The sequence below is a fragment of the Strongylocentrotus purpuratus genome, unplaced genomic scaffold (genome assembly GCF_000002235.5).
Source record: "Strongylocentrotus purpuratus isolate Spur 01 unplaced genomic scaffold, Spur_5.0 spur5_scaffold_7, whole genome shotgun sequence".
Classification (NCBI taxonomy): Eukaryota; Metazoa; Echinodermata; class Echinoidea; order Camarodonta; family Strongylocentrotidae; genus Strongylocentrotus; species Strongylocentrotus purpuratus.
This window is the reverse complement of record NW_022145613.1, coordinates 18,095,805-18,117,110: the sequence shown is the minus strand read 5'-3', so window position 1 is coordinate 18,117,110 and position 21,306 is coordinate 18,095,805. Positions and strand designations below refer to the sequence as shown.

The window sequence follows — 21,306 nt, the reverse complement described above, 5'->3', positions numbered from 1 at the left end:
AGTTGTAGTTGTAGTGGTAGTACTACTACTAGTAGTAGTAATAGTAACAGTAGTAATAGAAGTTGTAGAAGTTAAGCAAGTTATCCAAAACAAGATGGTGATGGCATGACAGACTATTGGGATTTATCTGTCATCATATAACGTCACGTCCGAGTCTTTGAGCTAAGAAGTCTTATACAATTATATTTATTTTATTAATTAATTGCTGCTAATTACGATCGTTCACGTAGCTGCTTGATAAGACTGGGAATATATTATATCAACATCAATTACCAAAATTAGGTAAACAACGTGTGACATGCAGCGTGAAATATCGCGATAGACTATGGGCTTTTATCTATCATCGTATAACGTTCGAGTCATCAAATTAAGAACTCTTATACGTAACTGTTTAATCAATTGATTGCTGCTAATTATGATTGTTTATACGTAGCTGCTTGATAAGACAGGGAATATATTTTAGCAAAATTAATATCAATATTTGATAAACGGTGTGTGACATGAAACATTAAATATTATTTTCTAGAGAGTATTTCCATGTTTTATATTCATATTTTGATATAGTCTGAAAAACAAAGAGTATTGGATACTCAAATTTGCATCCTTTTTAGGTTTCCCTTTTGTTCCATCAAGAATGCAAATTTGAAAATTTGTTTGTATTAGTCTGTAGAAGTAATCAAAACAATCAATAATTAGGAAACATATAAAGTAGTTCTTAAAACTAAAATATTATGAGTATACTCGAATGATTTATAAAAAAATTGAATGTTAGAACAAAGAAGTAATTAGCATATACATTTATAGATGACTACCACGTTAAAGCTTATCGTTAACAAAAGTCAATTTAAAAAAAATTAGAATGAAGAAAATTAATGCTATACCGCACTCGTCCCTCCCGAACTTTTTCCCTCGCTCTCACATGTTTTCTTCCCCTCTTTCTGAGGGTAAAAGCTGTAAGTTAAGATAGGCGACCTGTTTTTCCAGACGAAACGCAAACATTTTTGTTTCGTCACGAATACTTTTGATTAAAGACTGAAAGACTCTTCTCTTATCTCCAGAATGACTAGGCGAGTTTTTCATGAAGAATTCACAAATGCAAGGACGTAATGAAGCTGAAAATAACTCGTTAGTCTCATGCTATATTTCCATAAAACATATCCCTTGACTACATTATGTTTTCTACACCCATTCCTGAACTTGTAGACTTATAAATTATCAGATTTATGTTTCTTTGTTTATATGTTTTTGTGGGGGGGGGGCGGGGGGTCTTCACAGTTCTCTCAAGTATTGGGGGTAATCAACTAGATCACAAATACGAGAAACTAATTGATCAGGTTGAGAGAGATATAGAAAAGGTAGTCCAAACAATAAAGTGGGAGACATACTTTGGAGACATGGGAGAATATTTTACTGATATAACAATACAGTAAACAAATCTATTCGTTTTCTCTTTACAAAGCAAATCAAATATAATGGTGATTATCGATTAGAAACTTAGCAAACATATTTACAAACTCACAAAGAATTGCAAGGCTCATTCATAACGCCACAGTTCTTTTTTAGTATAATTGAATTAAAACAATACTTCCGCTTGAGGTTATAAAATAAATCCAACGTCATTTTGATAAACAATAGTTGTCATGGTAACAACTAAAGCCAACGTAAAAACAATATGAATTATCCACGTCAGCAGCATCATCATCTTGTTTTTTTGTTTGTGTGTTCTTGCAGGGAATCAACAACCTCATGATTCATTAATATCAAACAAGAAAACTACGTCAATGGCTTGTTTTGTTAAGTTTTATAGTGTTGTTTTTGTTTTTGTTTATTTCATTATTTTACTATTCATAGACTTGAACGTCACTTCTGAAGAAAGACAAACCTGTGATGTCTATAAGGGGGAAGGATTGGCAGTGTTGTTCATATTTAAATCTAAAGAGGAGAATTGCAGCTTATGTTATTGGTACTATCTTTTTATCGATCAATTTAACCCATTAGTTTTGTTGGGTCCTGTAGCTAAACCGTAAATAGACGTTAATGCTTTAAAGGCAATGTAAGCACTAGTCAACTTTCACAAAATATTTATATAGAATCTTACCATTTTGTGAGTGAAATACTACAACTCTTTAATCTAGAAATGGCATGGGGCATGTCGTGGAACAACTCACTTTGTAAATGTCATAAGTTTGGGTTGGGGGGGGGGAAGGGTCTAAATGAGAAATGTACCCCAACACCTAACTTTCAACTTTCTATCGTAATGCCGTTTACGGTGTAAATTCTCCACATAAGTGATGTGATAGGAATTTCATTCATTTTTCTAACCTTTGACCTTTACGGTCAGCGGATGAATCCAGAGATAAGAAATATGAATAGATATGCGAGCCGAATGGAAGAATGATATTAATCGATCTATGATCCCTATTAAAAATGAATTAAAAATCAGCCATTTTATAGTCGATTGGAGCAGCTTGTTTCGAAGGGGTTGCTGTGAATCGTAATAAGCAACAGTCGGTAGCTGAATAAGGCTAGCGTTTCATTGCTAATCTAGAAGATTATATAGATTAGCTATAGGCGTGTCAAGTAACACTTCATCGACCACTGTCTGTACGCTTCAAACTTATTAGAGAGATGGAGAGGGAGGGAGAGAGACGATTTTATCAAACTTTTAATACATTTTGGAGACAAAGAATGTTCACAGTATACTCTTTCTGGCATTTAAGGGCAAAAACACAACGTCTTTGCCTCGTCGCAACAAGAAAAGTGAAAAATTAATATAACATGTAGATACGAAAAAGAAATCTAGTTATCGAAAAAGAAACATCAAAGGGCAGATTGTAGTACCCATGGCGGGGCTGATCGTCCAAGGAAGTATCATGGTATAAAACTTCTTAAATCGACGAACTTCGACATAAATATAATTTTAGTGCCATAAGTCCATTTGTCCATTTATGTGGGCTGGAATTTTCTTATCACTTCTTCACCGAATCAAATAGTTTTACAACCTGATAAATGCCAGTAAGATCAATAACTTATAGGGATGCCGCATCTAGGGTGCGATAATTTTAAGTTATGATTATCAATATTGATCTGATGTATTTGACATGCAGTCTTAGGTGAACTTTTCCTGAACTGTTTCGTCCTTTTCTTGAACAGTGAAACACGCAGCTGCAAAAATGCAGGAAACACGTGATAATTTAGTGTTCAGATCTATTTAGACATAGGTGTGTCGCTATGTATAAACCAGGGGCGTCGGTAGGGCATTTTAAATCGGGGGTTGGGGCGGACGTCGGTCCAATCTATTTCGTTAGCCGAAGTAGTCAACAAGTAACAACAACAACAAACAAACAACAAATCAGATTTTCACATTTTTTACACAATTAAAAAGGAAAATCCCCCCAAAACCCCAAAAGAGGATAAAGAACGAACAAAATATAATTCAATTTTTTGCAATTTATCTCACCAAGGCTCGATAAAATTCAATGGGGGGGGGGGGCACACCCCATGTTTTCCTCCACAGCGTCACTGTCTATAAGACAGAGCAATGACTGTTCTTGCTATTGTTGATTGTTTCATGTTTCCTATTTTTGACTAGGCGAATACGTAGGTTACTCATTATTTTGTGGTAGGTTGGCAATTACGCAGTTTCCAGTATATTATTTCTTGTTCTATTTGGATTTCGATGTTTTGTTGTATTTTTAGGCATATGTAGTTGAAAAAGAAACAGACAAACGATATGAACAACGTAATTGATAAATTTTCTTAAGGAATTTTATTGCCGACATTCCTTTGATAATTTGTTTTTGATTTTCATGTGCTAACAAAATAAAGATGCCCATATCCAGGGATTTCAGCTTTCAAACAGTAACGAATTTCTTACCGTTTGTCTGTTTCTTGTACAACTACAAATTTGATCTTTCAATGTTCTGCTGTCTTTTCAGCTCGAAATTAAGTTTGGAAATCATGTATTCATTTCGCTTTTATTTTTGTTCCATTTTTAAAATTTTAGATTGAGCAGAGTAATTGTAGTACTACAGGTACGCCTATAGCCAATATTACATGAGAGCCTAGAAAGTGGGAAGAAAAAAAATGGTTGCGAATGGTAATAACTGGATGGGCAGGAAATAATGGATAAAGTAAGTATAGTGGAAACAGGAACAACGATAATTATGTCTAGGATACACACATAACACTGTTTAATTCTTGTCTCTTCTATAAATATCCTTTCTCTGGTTCCACCTCGCCTCTCCCCTGCCCCCTCCCCTCCCCTCTTTTGCCTTATACTTCCCGTGTCTGCAGCCGTATGTTCCAACATTATTAACACATTTGCTGCCCCTCGAAAATTCCCTTCCCTTTTCGTTAAGGCTTGAGCAACCTCGCCATGATAACAATCAACCGATAAGTGGTAAACAAGCTTGTTACATAATTTGCACGAATGGTATCAACTGGCGGAGAAGTGATTCGGTGGAATTGTATGATAAACTTTAATTGAATTGAGAAGGTTTATTCATTGAAAAAAGAAGAAATGTAGAAGGAAAAAAAGAGTTGATATTGTCTAACAAAGCCTGAAGAAAATTAATCACACACATGCAATCGTGAAATCTTGAACATGTTTAAGCCTTGGATTGGATCAAAGTGCAGACCAGGTAGTTATTGCACGTGTTTTGTTTACCATAAAGAGTTGATTTGAACATGGTGGATACGCCACTGCTCCATCACCCCACCACCACCACCACCACCACCACCACCATCATCACCCCCACTACCACCACCAACACCACCACCACCATCAACACCACCACCACCACCAACACCACCATCAACACCACCACCACCATCACCTCCGCCACCACCACCACTACCACCTCCATCACCACCACCTCCTCCACCACCTCCACCACCACCTCAATAATTGCAGATCATCTACATCAGTACCCATTTTTGTATGCATGGGGCAGGAATAGATCCCAACACTTACATGTTTTCTTAATCTTCATGTTCGCAATTCAGTTTAAGATTCACTCACACGAACCAAGACAAATGTATTCTATGGTGAATTATAAATTGGGAAAAGAAACCTACTTATTATTGACAAAGGTTAATACTTTGTTTTCTTCAATTCAACATGGATGCGAAAGTTATTGAGATGCATTTTACAATGCTTGTTTGCCACATGCTCCAGACAGCAACACAGTGTGAACATTAGATGGAAGAGATGTGACAAATGAAGGAAACAAATTACTTGAATAAAAGTTAGTTTGTATTGCTATTTTATAAAAACTGAACGCATCGTGTACATCTTTTGTATTGCCTTACATTTTGCCAAAATGCTAAAGACACAAAAAGAAATTCGGTTCAGAAAGGAAAATAGACTGCAATGTTACGTGCGTGTGTGTGTGTATGTGTGTGTGCGTGTTTTTTTTGCCAACCATTTTTCGCGAGTTTTTCGAAATTAGCAAGTGCTCACTTGAGCGTAAAGGATTGTCGTTATATTTAGTGCCATACGATTGAATATAGACCATCACCCGTAATTTCATTAGAAAAATATTGCAGATATCGCAAATAAGATAAAGGGTGTACTTTTTTATACCCACAGTAGATCTCATTCGTTTCGTTTACAAAAACACCACAAAAGCACCTTCCCTATTTACGTCAGAGACTATAATCAAATCATGATCTCGATGAAAACATATTGTTATCATTCCAAGGATTGAAATATTTACTCTAACAAACTTAGTGTTTGAAAGTGCTTGCGTTTTTTCATCCCTCCCTCTTTCCCTTTCTCTGTATTATCTTCCCTCTCTATCTATTTCTCTTCCTCTTTGTTCATTCTTCCCATATCTTTCTTGCTATTTCTCTGTTTCTTTCTTTTTCTCTTTTTTCTTCCATCTCTCTGTTTTCCTGTCTAGGTTTGTATCTCTCTTGATCTCTCTCTCTCTCAAGAAATCGAATGTCATATATAAGATGAGATGAACTATTGAACTTCGATCTAGGTCTTGTATATGGGGAATTTGAGTCGTTTATAATTATATAATTAAACAGTGTTATCACACTCTTATCACATTCTAAAGTGTGCTGAGAAGAATAAAATGGCAGGTCGCCAAGACAGATACAAAGCTTGCTACTACCAAGACCTCTTTAAAACCATCCCCTGATTCGAACCAGAATTATGTTCCATGTATTCTGCTATACGATGGGTCTATTAAGTAGTATTCAACAACAGAAAGATAGAGCTCTTTTTACGTTAAAAATCTACTTTAGACCGAGCTTGAAAAAAAAGCGAAGGGTTTAAGTTTTAGTAATCAGTTCCTCCGGGCCCCGTCTTACAAAGAGTTGATATCAATCGCAACTTATTTCTGATTAATATCAATCGCAACTATGTACATAAGAGATAAGAGACTGCAAACTTGCGATTGATTGGAGGACTTGCGATTGATTTGGATCAATCGTAAGTCTTTGTAAGACGGGGCCCTGCTATATACGGTCTAAGTCTAAGACTTCACCACCAAATTCTTACCACGCTGAGCTATCCCGATCGGTATGGACAGCAAAATCTTATCGTGGATATCATTAAAAAATGACAATATCCTGTCCAAATGGCATTTGAGATCCCTCACCCCGTGTACAGCTAAATGTTATCTCAATTTGCATGAAATCACAATCACTATGAAGTACTAGACTTGACCAAGTAAGGCTAGTACTGATCGAAGCAGGGCAAATAAAACCTGGTATGGACGCAACATCTGTGACAATAGTCACAGAATACGTCGAGTTAAAGTTCTGTAGGGTTCAGTAAGCAAAGGGAATGAATTTGTGAGATACGGAGATTCAAAAGGTAAAAGGGCGAACTTAATTTTCATGACGATTGCATAGAAGTGATAAATGGGTAACCCATAGAAAATGAACAAAGAGAAACGTGTTGCTTTTCATTCAGCACGCCCCGGATCTGTGCTCATTGCAAACGCTGCGCATGTTATTTTGTTTGAATACTATATACAAATTGATGTTTAACTTTTTATTTGTTTCAACAACAACAAATACAAAACAAAAACAAAACAAAAAACGGTATAATGTGACAAAGATAATTCGTTTTGGAATAGAAGTGTCCGATTTATTTAAATTTCTTGAGGTTGCTTGTTGGTGACCCCAAATCGTTTGTATCATAGTATATGATCATAATAGAATTAAAAATGAGCTACCTAGTGGAGCCCAAAACAAAATATAAAAAAATACAGCGACGAAAAATCACGCTGATGGAATTGGATGTTCTAAAACAGATAAACAAAATCTCGTGACTTTAGACCTGCACAGAAGACGATACGAAAACATATCGCATGAAAGAAAAAGCTTCAAAGATTTGGAACACTTTCAATGAGAAGAGATGAATGAATTTAGCACCGTTGGATGATATAGACGAAAAGGTGTATTGATATGGAGACCCACTGCAGACTGTCAGACTATAGAAATGTAGTGTTTTAAAAACGACCTACTTGTACGGTAGCCAATGACTTAAACCCTGATTCAAATAGGAAGTTTGGTAACCTGTAGTTACCGCTCCCCCGCTAATTGAATTAGAGGCAACTTCTTACTGACATGTCGATGACTCGTGACACACTAGACGTGACCAAACAACTAAGGCTACTATTGGTGTAGTGATTTCGTCATTAAATCGGCAACGCGAACAAGTCACGGCAGAAAGTGGAGGCGGCGCGCGCATCTTTCGCCAGTGACTACTATATATCGTCTGCTAGCACCCATCCCCTCCCCCTATAGGGTCTCGTGAATCCGCGGCCCCATGCTGTACCCGTTTCAGTCATAGCCTTTTGTAGTAGGCGAGCAGGCTCGGCTAGCTATACCAGAAAACGGGGGCCTCTTGTCATTTGTGAAAAGATTCAAAACCGAGGTGTAGTTAGCGGAGAGCCCACTTCGAAAGCCAAGCAGTGGACGATTAACACCCAGTGGGAAGCCTCCTACTCCTCATCACTCTTCCCCATTTCCCCCTTTGCTTCTCTGAGTCTGAGAGAAAGAAAGATAGAGGTAGACACTGACGGAGTTGGTTGGTAGATCCACTGGCTGAATTGTCGAAGTCTTATTCCTGCCTTTTTGCACTCGGTGAATATCTTCAGTGCCTCTGCTCACAACCATCTCACAGGATTCTTACGGTTGTCACCCATCCCTATTGTCTCAGGTAAGCTTCTTAAGATCATTACGACATAGGTTCGAACATGTATGACTGTTTAATGAGTTAAGTACCATGTAGGCATCATGGCATGCACAACATCATAGTCTGCTACTTGTCTTCTGGGGGGAAGTGAGCAATCAGAAAAATCTAGACCCAAATCTGTCTTCACTTTCTTTCGAGATGCCTTGTAATTGGGGAAGATATTGAACACTTCGCGGTTTGATTGCTACTTCTGAAAAAATCTATTCCCGAAATCGTATCGAAATTGTTTGATTTCAGTCCTACACATTTATATTAAGAGATGCATTATGTCATCATTAGTTCAATATTTTGATATGCAAACTGCCATTGGACGAAGAACTTACAAGATATTACGTAATGCTTTTCATGAAACACGCGTGTTCAAGCGCATGCGTATCGACAGACGTTGCTGAAAGAGTTTGCGTATTCGTTTGCCAAAAATCGAAAGTATTTCACTACAGTTTATCAAATTGTCAAATTTGACTATTGTCGCCTTCAACTTGTAAAGGAAACAAAATTGGTTTCCTATGTTAACTTCTCGTCATGCTTACAGCTGATTGTGACAGTAAACGTCACCTCTTCGAGATTTCATTTGTTATAACTTGGCAAAGATATCTTGTCTAAGTATAGTGTATGCGTCAGAAATGACTTGTGAGGACTTTCGTCTGAAAACCCAAACATTTTTCTTCCAGAACTAATTTTAGAACGTGTATTTCAAAATCTTAAAAGCTGTGTGTACGATCGATGTAATACAATTCTACATTATTCTTTCAATGTCTTAATATAAGTTGCTGTTTCAGAGAGTGTGCAACCACTTTTCAGCTCATTACATTCTGAAAATCAATATTCTGAATTGTTTAAGAAAGATATGTGGACAGATGATGAACCTTATTATTCAACTAAGTAACCAAAGAAAAATTTAATTGCCCATTACAGGAACAATAGTTCTGAGTTTTCATAATAGAATCTGTTTTGAACTTTGCTTGATGAGCATGTCTGTGGCATTGTGTAAATAACATTTTTATTCCGTCGGGCACCACGGGTTAATGTGTACTTAATCCATGTCAGATACAAAATCTTTCTTGCAATTTGACAATTTCCTCTTTTGGGGGTCTAAATGTAGAAATCTAAACCAAAATAATTGTCACATTAATATGTCTATACATGTAAATGCTAACAATCCTAATTGAGAGTGTAGGAAACGTTGATGATGTTCAGCTGACTAGCTAATTATAACATCCTATTATTTCTCAAAAACGTTATTCATATCAAATCTCCAGGGGAAACATCAATTTGTTTCATAATATAATTGTAATCGTTATGTCATGATAGCCCGGATACTAACGTGTTAATTCAAACCAAGTTGGTCAAGTGAGTTTCAAGGACATTATATATTCTCTAATCTATGATAGATAATAAATTATCTTCAACAATTTGTTTTGGAGTGTTTTCGTTTGTTTGCGTAAGACAACGTATTTGAGAAAGGTCGTCAAATCGCCGTTAATCGTGTTTATTATAACTGATATTGATGAAGTATGCAAATTTAAACTTCAGTGCTATTGTTATACCACTTTAGGACTTGTCATTTATCTTCAGTATCGTACTGTTTGTGTTGGTCTTACTATCTTAGGAAATACGACAAAGTATGGCTCTCTTGTATTTATATACTGTTCAGTAGATGTTTAATATGACCATCGGTGAGAAGAAATTATCAGTGCTGTGTGGTTGTCATTTGAACTCTAAAGTTGTATATAAGAAGGAATCATCATGCTCGATTCCGAGGGAAGTCACTTGATAACTAAATATTTGATATAGGATACAACCTCATGAGTTACTTTTGAAGAAAAATTAAGACAATGCCTTTGCCAAGATAGTAGATATTCAATTTCTGGTGAAAATCAAATTGATGTATATTGAAATATAATGATTAATGGGTCGGCAAAGTTTATATCCTACCGTAGTTTCGAGACGAAAATTGATCTATTTAATACATGAGATTACGTGGAGTGCCAAATAGACGCTTCTTGCTGTTGATTGCCAAATCTAATTTTACAGATTGTTGTCTGAGCAAGGATCAGGCTAATTGACGCTCTGACTGAAAGAGCAAGTTGAGTTCTGCTGAAGATGGAAAAATAATCTACGAGTTTTCTCATTGTTTGTAAATCATGTGGAAGAAGATGACAAGAAGAAATAGCTGTTCTTCAAGTGCCGTGGCATATCTGAAATATGAAGGAAAGGACAACAGCTACAAGAATTTCGTTGGTTTTGAAATCAAATTTCAGTATGTCCGATTGAAAATCCTGTCATTTTTAAGCGACGCTTCTTATGTCTTCTTCGAATACATAACTTACTTGTTTATATCTTAATTCGAAGGGTTGGCAAGAAAAGACTTTAGCTGTTGACCACTATCTTTTTTCTTAAAAGTGTATCCTTTCTCTTACATGTTCAACGATGCGAAGAAATCGTCGACTTCAACCTTTGATCAAATTATTGATTATTCTAGTGGTTTTTTTTTTTAGCTGTTGATCATCTCATTCAGATCAATGGATTGGGGGTATTAAGGTGGAGTTAAGAGGAAGAAATAAAAGTGAAGTAATGATATGCAAATGCCATCCGTGCTATTAAGGGACGTCTATTGTCCTGGTGGCTTTGAAACGTTGGCATCCCTTGTTAAGCTTATACAAACTTGCATTTGAACTACTTTTATAATCAGCTGCTAGGTTGAACAAGATTTACAGCTATACTGTAACGTGACGTTAATTACCAGACGGAAAAAACATCGACTGAAGTAAGACGCCAAACATGCGTCGGCGGTTGCCAATCTAAGGAAGTTGAATTGTTGACACCTGATTAGCGTTTAATTTAGGACTTGAGAATGAGAGTAGAATGGAATTAGAAAGCGGTTAACGACTAACAGTATGCGATGCAAGTTGTTACGTAGGCTATATCAAATTGCCGTATAAATATATGAGAATAGACGGTGAGATCATTCGTCTTCTGGCCAGGATTCAAGTTCAGTTTAATGATTCACTGGATACTCCAAACATTTTTCATTAACAAACCACATCCCAAGAACAAATTATGATAAATGTTTAAATTATTAAATGGGAATATGTTTTATACGGTCTGCTTTACTCCAAACTTGAATAGAGATTTACATGATATTGGTGAAAGAACACAAAAACACTTTCCATTCACGTGAATGTGGTAAACGATTTTGATCTTACAATATCATTTAGTGTCGACAATAAACGATATTGCCACAAATATGACTTTATTGGTATATTTGTACTATCTAGGACCGACAGGAATACATCAAAAATCGATTTCTCCAAAATGTGGTCACAAAGTCTCCCTATATATAGCCATAAAATAACCTCATCCTCTGTAAATAGACCCAGTAAAAATAGATCCTGTATAAAGTTTGTAGTACAACATTAGTATAAATAAAGAGTCTAAATTCGAAACATTTTTGTTTATGTCGAGGGTATTGCGATGAAAGAAACATTACGCCACAGAAAGAATCTTAAAAATCAAAGTTTATTGCCCAATACAAATTAAGATTTAAACTGTAACCGTATAGTTTGACGGGAAAACTGATCGGTTTCTAAGCCTGAGAAAAGAGTGGATTTTGCAAATTTGTAGAAGTTAGAAGGGGAATTCATGGGGTTATTCTACTCTTTTAAGTCTAGAAAAGCCAACCAAATCTCTGCTGACCCCTGTTACTTTTACCCAAACCGCCATTTTACCGGGCGTTTCATAGTATCGAGGTCTGATTGATTCCCTTGTGTTAAGCAGCACGTTTGCAGGCTTGTGACTTGTCAAAAACAATCACAATTTGGCTACTCTTCTCCCATCTTCCTAACCGACTCTAAATCTATCCCCCATCTTGAACGGGTGCCAGCGGGAGCCCTGACACCCAACTTGTGCCCATTTCCGAGCTTAGGACAAATTTGCGGCAACCAGGTCTAAAAATGGCGGCGTGACTCACGAGCGCGCTGAAATGAACAGCTTGTATAACCTCGCGCGCTCTCTCTTTCTCTACTGACTGAGACTTGAGTGAAACTAAGCCATGTTGTCTCTGGGGCAGGCTTGTCTGCCTCGTCTATCTTTTTTTACTAATTTTTGTTAAATCACCAATTTTTGTCAAATTACCAGGGGAAAAATCAGGTGGAGAAAAAGGAGCCGTATGGTTAAACTTAAGCAGTCTTTGCTGTAATCTGCGCCATTTTTTTCTTCTAATTTTGTCCGCACATTTGGGACCACTCAGTGTGGCAAGATATCTGTTCCCCATAGGTTCTGATCAAATGTAGATTAATGCGGGATTGAAATACTTAGATTATCATGTTAGACACCGTTTTATGAATAATAATGATAATGTCACTCAACTAGAAGATATTAAACTATAGAAATGTGTATAACATTAATTTTCTGCGGTTTTCTTGTATACAGGGCCCTTGTGGAAAGCAAAACCCACATTGCTGCCATGCATATTGAATAAAATAGTTTAAATAGTCTTAGGATGATTGTTTTATTTAAACAATTTTTACGTATTCAAGTGTCTCGTTGAGTAGATTGTTTTGAAATCATACCAAAATGAGTTTCTCCACTATCTCTGGGCGTTTTAATGTAATATGATTTCAAATTTCATTAAAACACAATTCTAAACACTTTTGCGAGAAATGTTCCTACATTATTTTGTTATTCTCCATCAAAGTGATGTAATTGGTAGGAAGATTATATGCGCCTAACCTGGGTTAATAAATCCAACTATTATTAGTGTTATAATTATTATCATTATTATTATCAGTATTATTAAAATCATAATCATTATCTATTTTTCGAATCTAAAGATCTAAAAATCTTTCTCGAATCTATTTTTAAAAAGATATATGATAGCCCATATCGTATTGGGCATCACATTTTCGCTTTTTCTTATTTTTAAAGATTCAGAGTAGACTCATTTCTCTCATCATCTACTCGATGCACGCTTTCCGGGCGTAACTGTTAAATGACGAGCACAATCTTACTTTCCATTCCCAAAGACATTAATAAGTCAAAATGGTATGAATAAATATAATCTGTGCGTGCAAGCGATCATCACATCCTGATTATGTCGAGAAACTAAAATTAGAACTTACATTTGGCGTGGATGAGTAAGTAACCAGGCAAGTCAGGCAAACGTATGATGAAGTCAAGGATTTAAGGGAACTATGATAAAGAATTTAAAAAATGTATGTCGTGAAATTTGGTACGGTTGTGTACAAGGGTTTAGGGAAGTTTGGTGACATCCGTTTCAGAAGAAGAAATGGATAAATAGCTGCCATCGCTGAGCCAGAGACGGCGTTAAGCCTAATCTGAAATAGTTTTTCTCTCTCGAAAGGGAGAAAGCTGCTCTCGCTGACTGGAGCTATATCAGAATAGAGAGGAAAAGGGGAACACCAAGGTCGGGAAAGGTTCTGCTCAGGGAGACAAAATTCAGGGATTCTTTTCAGGAAAACGTGGGTTCAAGGAGATTGCTTTTTCTGTCTTAATTTATCATATGGATAAAGGAAATTATTTGTGATATCAATTTTAAGAGGTATACATTGTCAACGATGTGGCGACGAGCAAGATCGTTACAATTCAAAAAGGTAAGAGCATGATGGTTTTTAGTACTTTTGTTTATAGTTTTCAAAAAACCTGGAATTTAAATGATTTTTTTAAAAATATAACCTAGCGATACCTTCACTCAATCAAACAGGTGAAGTACCTTTTTTTTCAATGATCAGTGCTATTACCAATGGTCCCAATTACACATTTCTCTATAACTTCATATCCTGTTACTTTTTGTTAGTTCGTTTGTTATATATCTATAAAGGTCGATAACCGATTTCTATTTTTAATGTTTTAATAATATTTGTTTAATGTGGTTTAATAGTAAACATACATGCAACAACGAATCAACAAATTTGAAATAAGATAAAGACAGACATGTTCTAAAGCCGTGCAAGGAGACCAAAACTAAACCGCAATGTCAGATACGTAAGGTCGTGAACGTGAAATAATCCCTTTTTATCTCACTAATACTTAAGGTCAGGGGCGTTTTCGATTGAACTAGAATTTGAGATCGTGTGTTACCATGTAATTCCGTGAAATATTGACAGAAAGTTCTAAAATCATATATTTATTATGTAAGCCTATTCAATAATACCGTAGTTCTGTAATTTTATTTTTAAGGAGAAAGATTCATTTGATTTTTCCGCAACTTCAGCAATTTTGTTTTGATAAACAGAGTCGTTGCATAATATGATTCGCAGAAGTATGGGCAGTAAACAGAATTAAAAGAACATTATAAGTTAGTCATAGTTACATTAGGTTGCATTATCAGTACTCTTCTAACACTATTCTATAAACTTCGACTGAATCAACAAACTAATCTTTATGGATCAACGTCACATTTCATCTATTAAAATCTCTCATTACTGAACATAAATAGAATCACGCACGCACGTATTACCTACCTATAATCAAATACAGAAACTTACAATAACTAGTATGATTCAGATGACGTGACATTTTCAAACGTCAACATTATTGTTTTATCGCGTGATTTGAAATAGAAGTATGACGCAGCGAGGGAGAGCATACATAAAGTATCAGATAAAAAACAACAATAGATTACTGAGAGGGTGAGAGATCTGTAAATGTTAGTGTGATGTTGACAGCGGGGAAATCCAGAGTTTTGTTTTGTAGAGATCAGTCACATATCCGGTTATCTGTAATAAAATTGGAAGGATTTTCATTCTATTATTCGTTGCCCCACTTCAAACATGGGGGTTATTGTTTTTGGTTTAAGTTGGATCCTTACTTGTGATTTCCTTTTTTGTTCTTTATCTTTTTTAGTAATATACTATGGCACTATTATGCACGGTATTTTTGTTTAGTTCTTAATCGGGCTTACATGATTGGATTTGATATTGTTTGATTTAAACATACCATATCGTATGGTATCGTTAAATGAATCCATACATATTCAGTCACACTCTACGTCTTTCATATCTACATGTATATATCCGATCATGATGGGTTTTGTTTCTCCGAGTCTTCCAACAATGTCAATATTATTTTCATTGTCCGAAATAAAAACAAAGCGATTCTAGAAATCAATTCGACAAATTATACAACTTACGTAACCTTTTGCATTATTATCTATATCTAATTTGTTACGTAATCAAAAAGAGATGCCCCTCCCCTTCTCCAGATGTATGTCATACCTAGAGCTCTGTTTTCAAGCATCATGGCGGAAATTTCTAATCAGGACCCAACACTTCGGACAGGTGTGGTGTGCCTTACTACGTCACACCCGCCCCCTTCCATTAAGGTCTTGTCCACGCTGTTGTTGGCTATGTCACTGTCTTGAGCTATTAAACATGACATTGTGTGCGCGATGGGCGGGGAGGGTGTATATAAAGGGGCGTACTCTTTGGGCGGCTGTCCGGAGAAAGCCATGTCAGCTAGGGGTCCGACGAGGTGGCAACAATAACCATCATACTTCAGTCATACCGACAAGACCGTCACCAAACCGACGATATATCGAACAAAATAACACCTTATGCCTAGTGTACAGTAAATTGTTCTTGTATGAGTGGGTATGGCCTTGTGACGAGGGGGTTTCATGGACCGTACACCCTCGGCCGATCGTCCAATGAAAAACCACTTGTATGCCCCTTGCACGCGGCGCGTCATTTACTTGACGTAAGGACTGCGTCATTAACCTGACGTAAGGACTGTGTCAGCAACAGGTGTTCGGTGTTGGCTTTGACGCGCCATACGTGAGGGTGGCATCGTCAACAAATGTTTGCGAAATGAACAGTGCTAACATTGCGATAATTAATGGAGCATGAGCTAATTTCCTCATTAGGCGAAGGTATCAACGCAATAAATGTTTGGAGTTGACCATAAAAAATACAGTATGTATAGGGAACAATCTCGTTTGCGTTGTGTGGGGTTAGCCTTGTATGGCAAACGGGATATTTTAGATATACTCGCATCCAGGGCATTATTAGAGGGCGTTCTCGTGGATAAAAAGTTTTTAAAACTTCTGAAATAATGTTACTGTTCCAGCATGCATCGAACAAATGCATATTGTAATTAACCAAGATAAAATCTAACTCACTAGCAAATTATACAAATGCATGTCGTTTTTGATAAAATAATTCTAGAAAAATTCAGCTACTTAAAATCACCCCTTTACAGATATGTTGAAGTGCAAAAGAAAAAAAACACCTTATGAACTTTACCTGTGAGAAAATTTCACATAATTACAAAAACTAAAAAAAGAAGAAAATCAAAAATAGTGATATGATTTAGATACAATTGGCTACAATTAATTAAGTCACTTTTTAAAGTCTATTTGATATTAATTGCGTTATATCCTACGATAATTCATGATGCTCAATTTTCATACCATTAATTTATGTTTTGGAATTCACGTTTGATTCTATGTTTATAGCATAAACAGAACAGATGAATTTGGAAGTATTTTCCAAATCTGTTTAAAGTGACATAGCCTGTGCGTGATACCTTTAAAAGATACGCATAGAATCTAATTTTATGTTGTATCCTGTCTGTCTTACGTACATATATAAATGGTAAATGCTAGCTATACTTGGAACTCAAGCTTATAACTGTGTACTTTTCTTACGTAGACGATCATTTCAGGACTCCTAGACATTTAACCAATAATCGGTTATTTCCGTCGACATTCCGGACCACATAGTGATTAGACACGTAGGAAAGCTAAGATTAACCCATTTAAAACGAGATTAAGAATGTCCATCAAATTTGCAGACCAGTATGATATTGTTTTGTTTGCCTTAGTCTTGCAAAAAATTAAAGAATGATCTATTTCATTATTTCTCGAGAAAGATAAATATCCAAGGTTGATATTGGCTCGTAATTTTTGCCGGGTTAGTAAACGTCTTATCGGTACGACAATGACGGGTTCTTCTTGTACATAAACTACATTTCGATGTAATTTCATAATATATATATAAGACTACACTTCTACTACTATTACTAAAACACTTATGCCACAGTATTACTATTCCTATTTTACGACAGCTGCTACTACTTACACCATTACTATGTTTCTATATTGTCAGGACGACGGATAGTCAACCTGTTCGATACGTCGAGCCCCCCCCCCCCTTCTACCCATCCTCTCCAATCGGACCTTTAGTTCTCTAAGCTCAAAAAAGATTACCAACAGTCCTTTTCAGGAGTTCACACACACACACACACACACTCAAGAAAGAAAGATTACCGACCATCCTTTTCAGGACTCCACAATCCTTCACCTCTCTCACATGGTGCAACTGTAAGCCTAATGTATATTTACATCACCAAGCAAGCCGAAATTATAAGCAGTATTTACAGGAACGTTATAAGAGATTTATTAAATATGTTATAGATATGTGAAAATTGTAAGACTGTTTAACTATCTACAGTAGCCTTCAAACAATTTAGCCACTCATCCAAACGGGTCAAAATAGGGGTACATTTTATCCCTGGACATCTAATTCCAGAACGGAATGTAAAACACGCTTCACTACCCAACAGCCTCACTGCGGGTCATTAATGGTTCCAATCCTTTGTGCTTCCTTGTTATTGTAACATCCGCTCGTTCGTCTTCCCCAAAACGTGTACAATGGCCCTAATCTCCCCATTTTTTTTTTCAATCCTCAATACAAATGCGAAGTCCAAAGACACTTGCTTAAATAGCCAAGTACGTGGGCCATACAATGAGGAATGTGTCATAAAAGAAGTTTACTAGCTACTACACCATTTTGCATCGTCGATCGCAGGGTTACGTTTTGGAGTGGTGTTTTGATTTCTATTTTAAAAGAAAACTTGATTTTGAGGACCATAACACATAATGTCTTTCCACCAAATTCAAGTGTATCGCCGACGTCCTTTAGACTTGGGAGAATGTAGTTTTGACGATGATCGTATTTCGACGTCGACCAGGATCGACGTCCCTGTCTTGTCTACGGTATGTAAAAGTGACTGCCTAATCATGCTACATGTAATAGTCTATCTTGTTGTAGTTTTTCTCAGTCTGTGCGTTTCTTGCCTTGTTTGGAATACATGCTACATCATGCTGCCTGACTAATATTACAGATAGTGTTGTTGTTGTTGTTGTTGTTGTCTTCTGTGTTGGTCAGTCTGACAACCATTTGGTCTATCACAACGTTTACTATCAGCTAGATAATGTCTTAGTTGATGCAGGTATTGTCCTCAACAGTTAATGTATGTTGTATTGGATAAGTCAATAATGTGCGTGGGCTTTCAATACCCACCATTTATTTTCACAGGGATTAGGATTCGTTCAACTTGTTCACTATACTTCTATTGTGGTTACATGTTTCAATTAGTAGGAAATGAAAGAACAGGCACGCACATTATTTTGTATAACTTAAATCATACTGATTTATTGCCGAATTTAAGGGGCATGTTCATCGGGAAAAATTGTTGCTGACATTTGCATCTAAATAAAATGGAGCATTAACCCCTGAATAGTGTGGCCTGTGAGCAAGTTGCTAATTAACGAAAACTTTATGATACCTCTCATTAATGACTGAATCGGGTCACGAATTCAAGACCGGATGAATGTTAATGAAAAGAGGAGAATCTTTCTGCATATGTATGCCTTACCGCAACTCGATGTGACTGCGATATCGGACCGAAAATAGACCGAACCAAAACAAATTACCCCAAAAGACCGAGAACCGATCGGGCATTTTCACGATGTGATTGAGGTACTACCCTAGTAACGCACACGAGACCGTCACCTGACCGACACTATTGACCACACACAAATTACATGGAGCAGGAGTCGCTCGATTTGGAATCGGTAGGGGTCGGTTTGGCGGTGCGACTTGGCCTTTTAAAGAAAATATGCTAAGAATTAACATTTTAAATAAAAATGCTCGTTATTAAAACCTTTTTCCTTTTCTCTTTGAATTCGTAGGACAGAGGGTTGTTGCAAGAATCACCGGTATCATCTCGAATCCGAAGAGCTCGGGGCAACATGAACGGGCCTGTCGGAGATGACACAGACGTGGTGGTGGATACGGGAGCTGGACGAGCCAGTAGACACATCGATAACAAGGACATATCAAGTAAGAATACTTAACATCACTTAACCTAACTCAAAGGCGGATTTTCAATATGTTAAAAAATGAAAACTTATTCCCCTGTTTTTTAAATTTCTCCCCCAAATATTCCTTCTCTTTTTTTAGCGTAAGAGACGCTATTTGTGAATTATCACCATGTGTAAATCAGTTTATTGAATCAAACGAAATGATACAACGCGGTATTACATCAAAGCGAAATAATAAGAAACAAACATAGTACCAAAAACATTTGAAGAAATGTCTTCCACTCTTTTCAGTGCTACATGACGTGTCGTAAAACAATATTCATAAAAATCTGTTTGCATGTTATTCATTGACTTATAAAACTGTACGTTTACCTCACTCAATGGAATCGTGAGTTATTCAGGGTCCATAATCCAAAATAAATTTATTTTCGTTGTTTATGCACGGATTACGAACAAATAGTTAACTTTTTAACGATTCTGGAAAATAGTTTTCTTCTTAGTGATAACAGAGTAGGAACTTGTTTCAATTTGAAGTTCATGATTTTTGTTTTGTTTACAGTCTTCCATAATATTTGTTTGAATTATACTTTAATTTTACTTTATAAAACCAGGCTCACTCGTAAGGCAGTTCTATATACTGAATATACCATTCGGTATAATAAAAAAGGATAAAAAACATAAATAGTTAGATACCAAACGCTTTCAATAATAAGGTGTTTTTTTCTTAGCTGCCTTGAGTAAATTACGCAATGATATAAGCTACAAGTTGATGTCCAAAATAAGTAATTTGCTCATTTACAGCATGTAGGATGTAAAAAGGAGTAAAAGGGAACAAAGAAAAACGGGGCAATACATCAAAGGCTAAAAATCCCTTTAAGGATTGTGTCAGAGAGGACTATATTCATTCGTATATCATTTGATAACCAACGGGGATCATGATAAATGGGGATCTTTGAATACAATTGAGCAACAACTTTTCATCTTTGTCTGCCTCAATCGCATGTGCAATGTCAGCAATTCTCGGGGTATTCATGATTCAGCACGAGATTGTAAAGGAGTCGAACAATCAGACAAACCGCGCAGTCATTGCATTGTATGTCAACACTTTGTGAATATTCTTTTGATAAGATTACTACCCAAGCACTTTTTTTCAGGGGCCTGACTAAATATGGCCTGATGCACGCTCCAGCACGCTCCAGCATGTTCGGTATTACAAAAATACGTGGATTGAAAAAGAAAATTATGATTTGATTTTGTTGTTGATTTTGGTACACTATAAATTCTATAGGCATATAGATTTAGACAGAGGGCGCTGTCACGGATTAATTTATAGTAGTGAACAAAGTCTAACATTAAATTTAAAAAAAGATAAGGTTGCTGATTCAATGTAAAAAGCAATGATAAGTCCCTTTATGATTTCTTAGTTCTTATGGAACTGATTAATGTATATTCAGACAGAAAGATGTGTTGACCTAGTATGATGATTTCACGGGTGTGTTCAACAATTTACATCTCCACCTGATAAACAGGTCCCATTTTTAATGATCAAGTTTGGAATTTAGTTGACTAGGGAATATGTTCTCAACTCATGGGGCAATCGAACATTACTGATCATGTTTCGATTTCACCACAGCGAGTAACACCTCTATTTATCAACGAGGAAAGTTTAGATGACCTGGATGTCCTGTTTTTTTAACATTTGCGGTGAATTAAAACTAATCTAACGGAAGATTAATTATATTGAATTTTCTTTACTAAAGATATTGGAGTTGTATGTTTGCGATTGATCATGTGGATTAGAGAATGTCAATAATGATATTAAAATTTGTTACCTGCCAACATATCTTGTTATTTTCTCGTAATATCTGAACACGTATCATTTGTAATAAAGTTATTTGCCTTGATCAAATCTGTTTATTCTGAAAACTGATCCGGATGTCACACATTGACTCTTACATCT

The 21,306-nt window shown here is 36.2% G+C and overlaps 1 protein-coding gene across 5 annotated transcripts in view; it reads left to right on the top strand.

Annotated features, from left to right (window-relative positions):
• The window catches only part of LOC115918074 (sodium bicarbonate cotransporter 3-like), a 58,266-nt gene that overhangs the window by 7,129 nt on the left and 29,831 nt on the right, over positions 1-21,306 (top strand). The window contains exons 1-2 of one of the 5 annotated variants that reach the window (XM_030974356.1): positions 7,792-8,185; positions 19,215-19,365. In XM_030974356.1, coding sequence (XP_030830216.1) covers positions 19,275-19,365 — 91 coding nt within the window. In that variant the 5' untranslated portion in view covers positions 7,792-8,185; positions 19,215-19,274. Of the gene's footprint in view, positions 1-7,791; positions 8,186-17,958; positions 18,237-19,052; positions 19,098-19,214; positions 19,366-21,306 lie in introns of those variants that run through there. The other 4 variants (XM_030974351.1, XM_030974355.1, XM_030974354.1 and 1 more) reach the window with 4 other exon arrangements.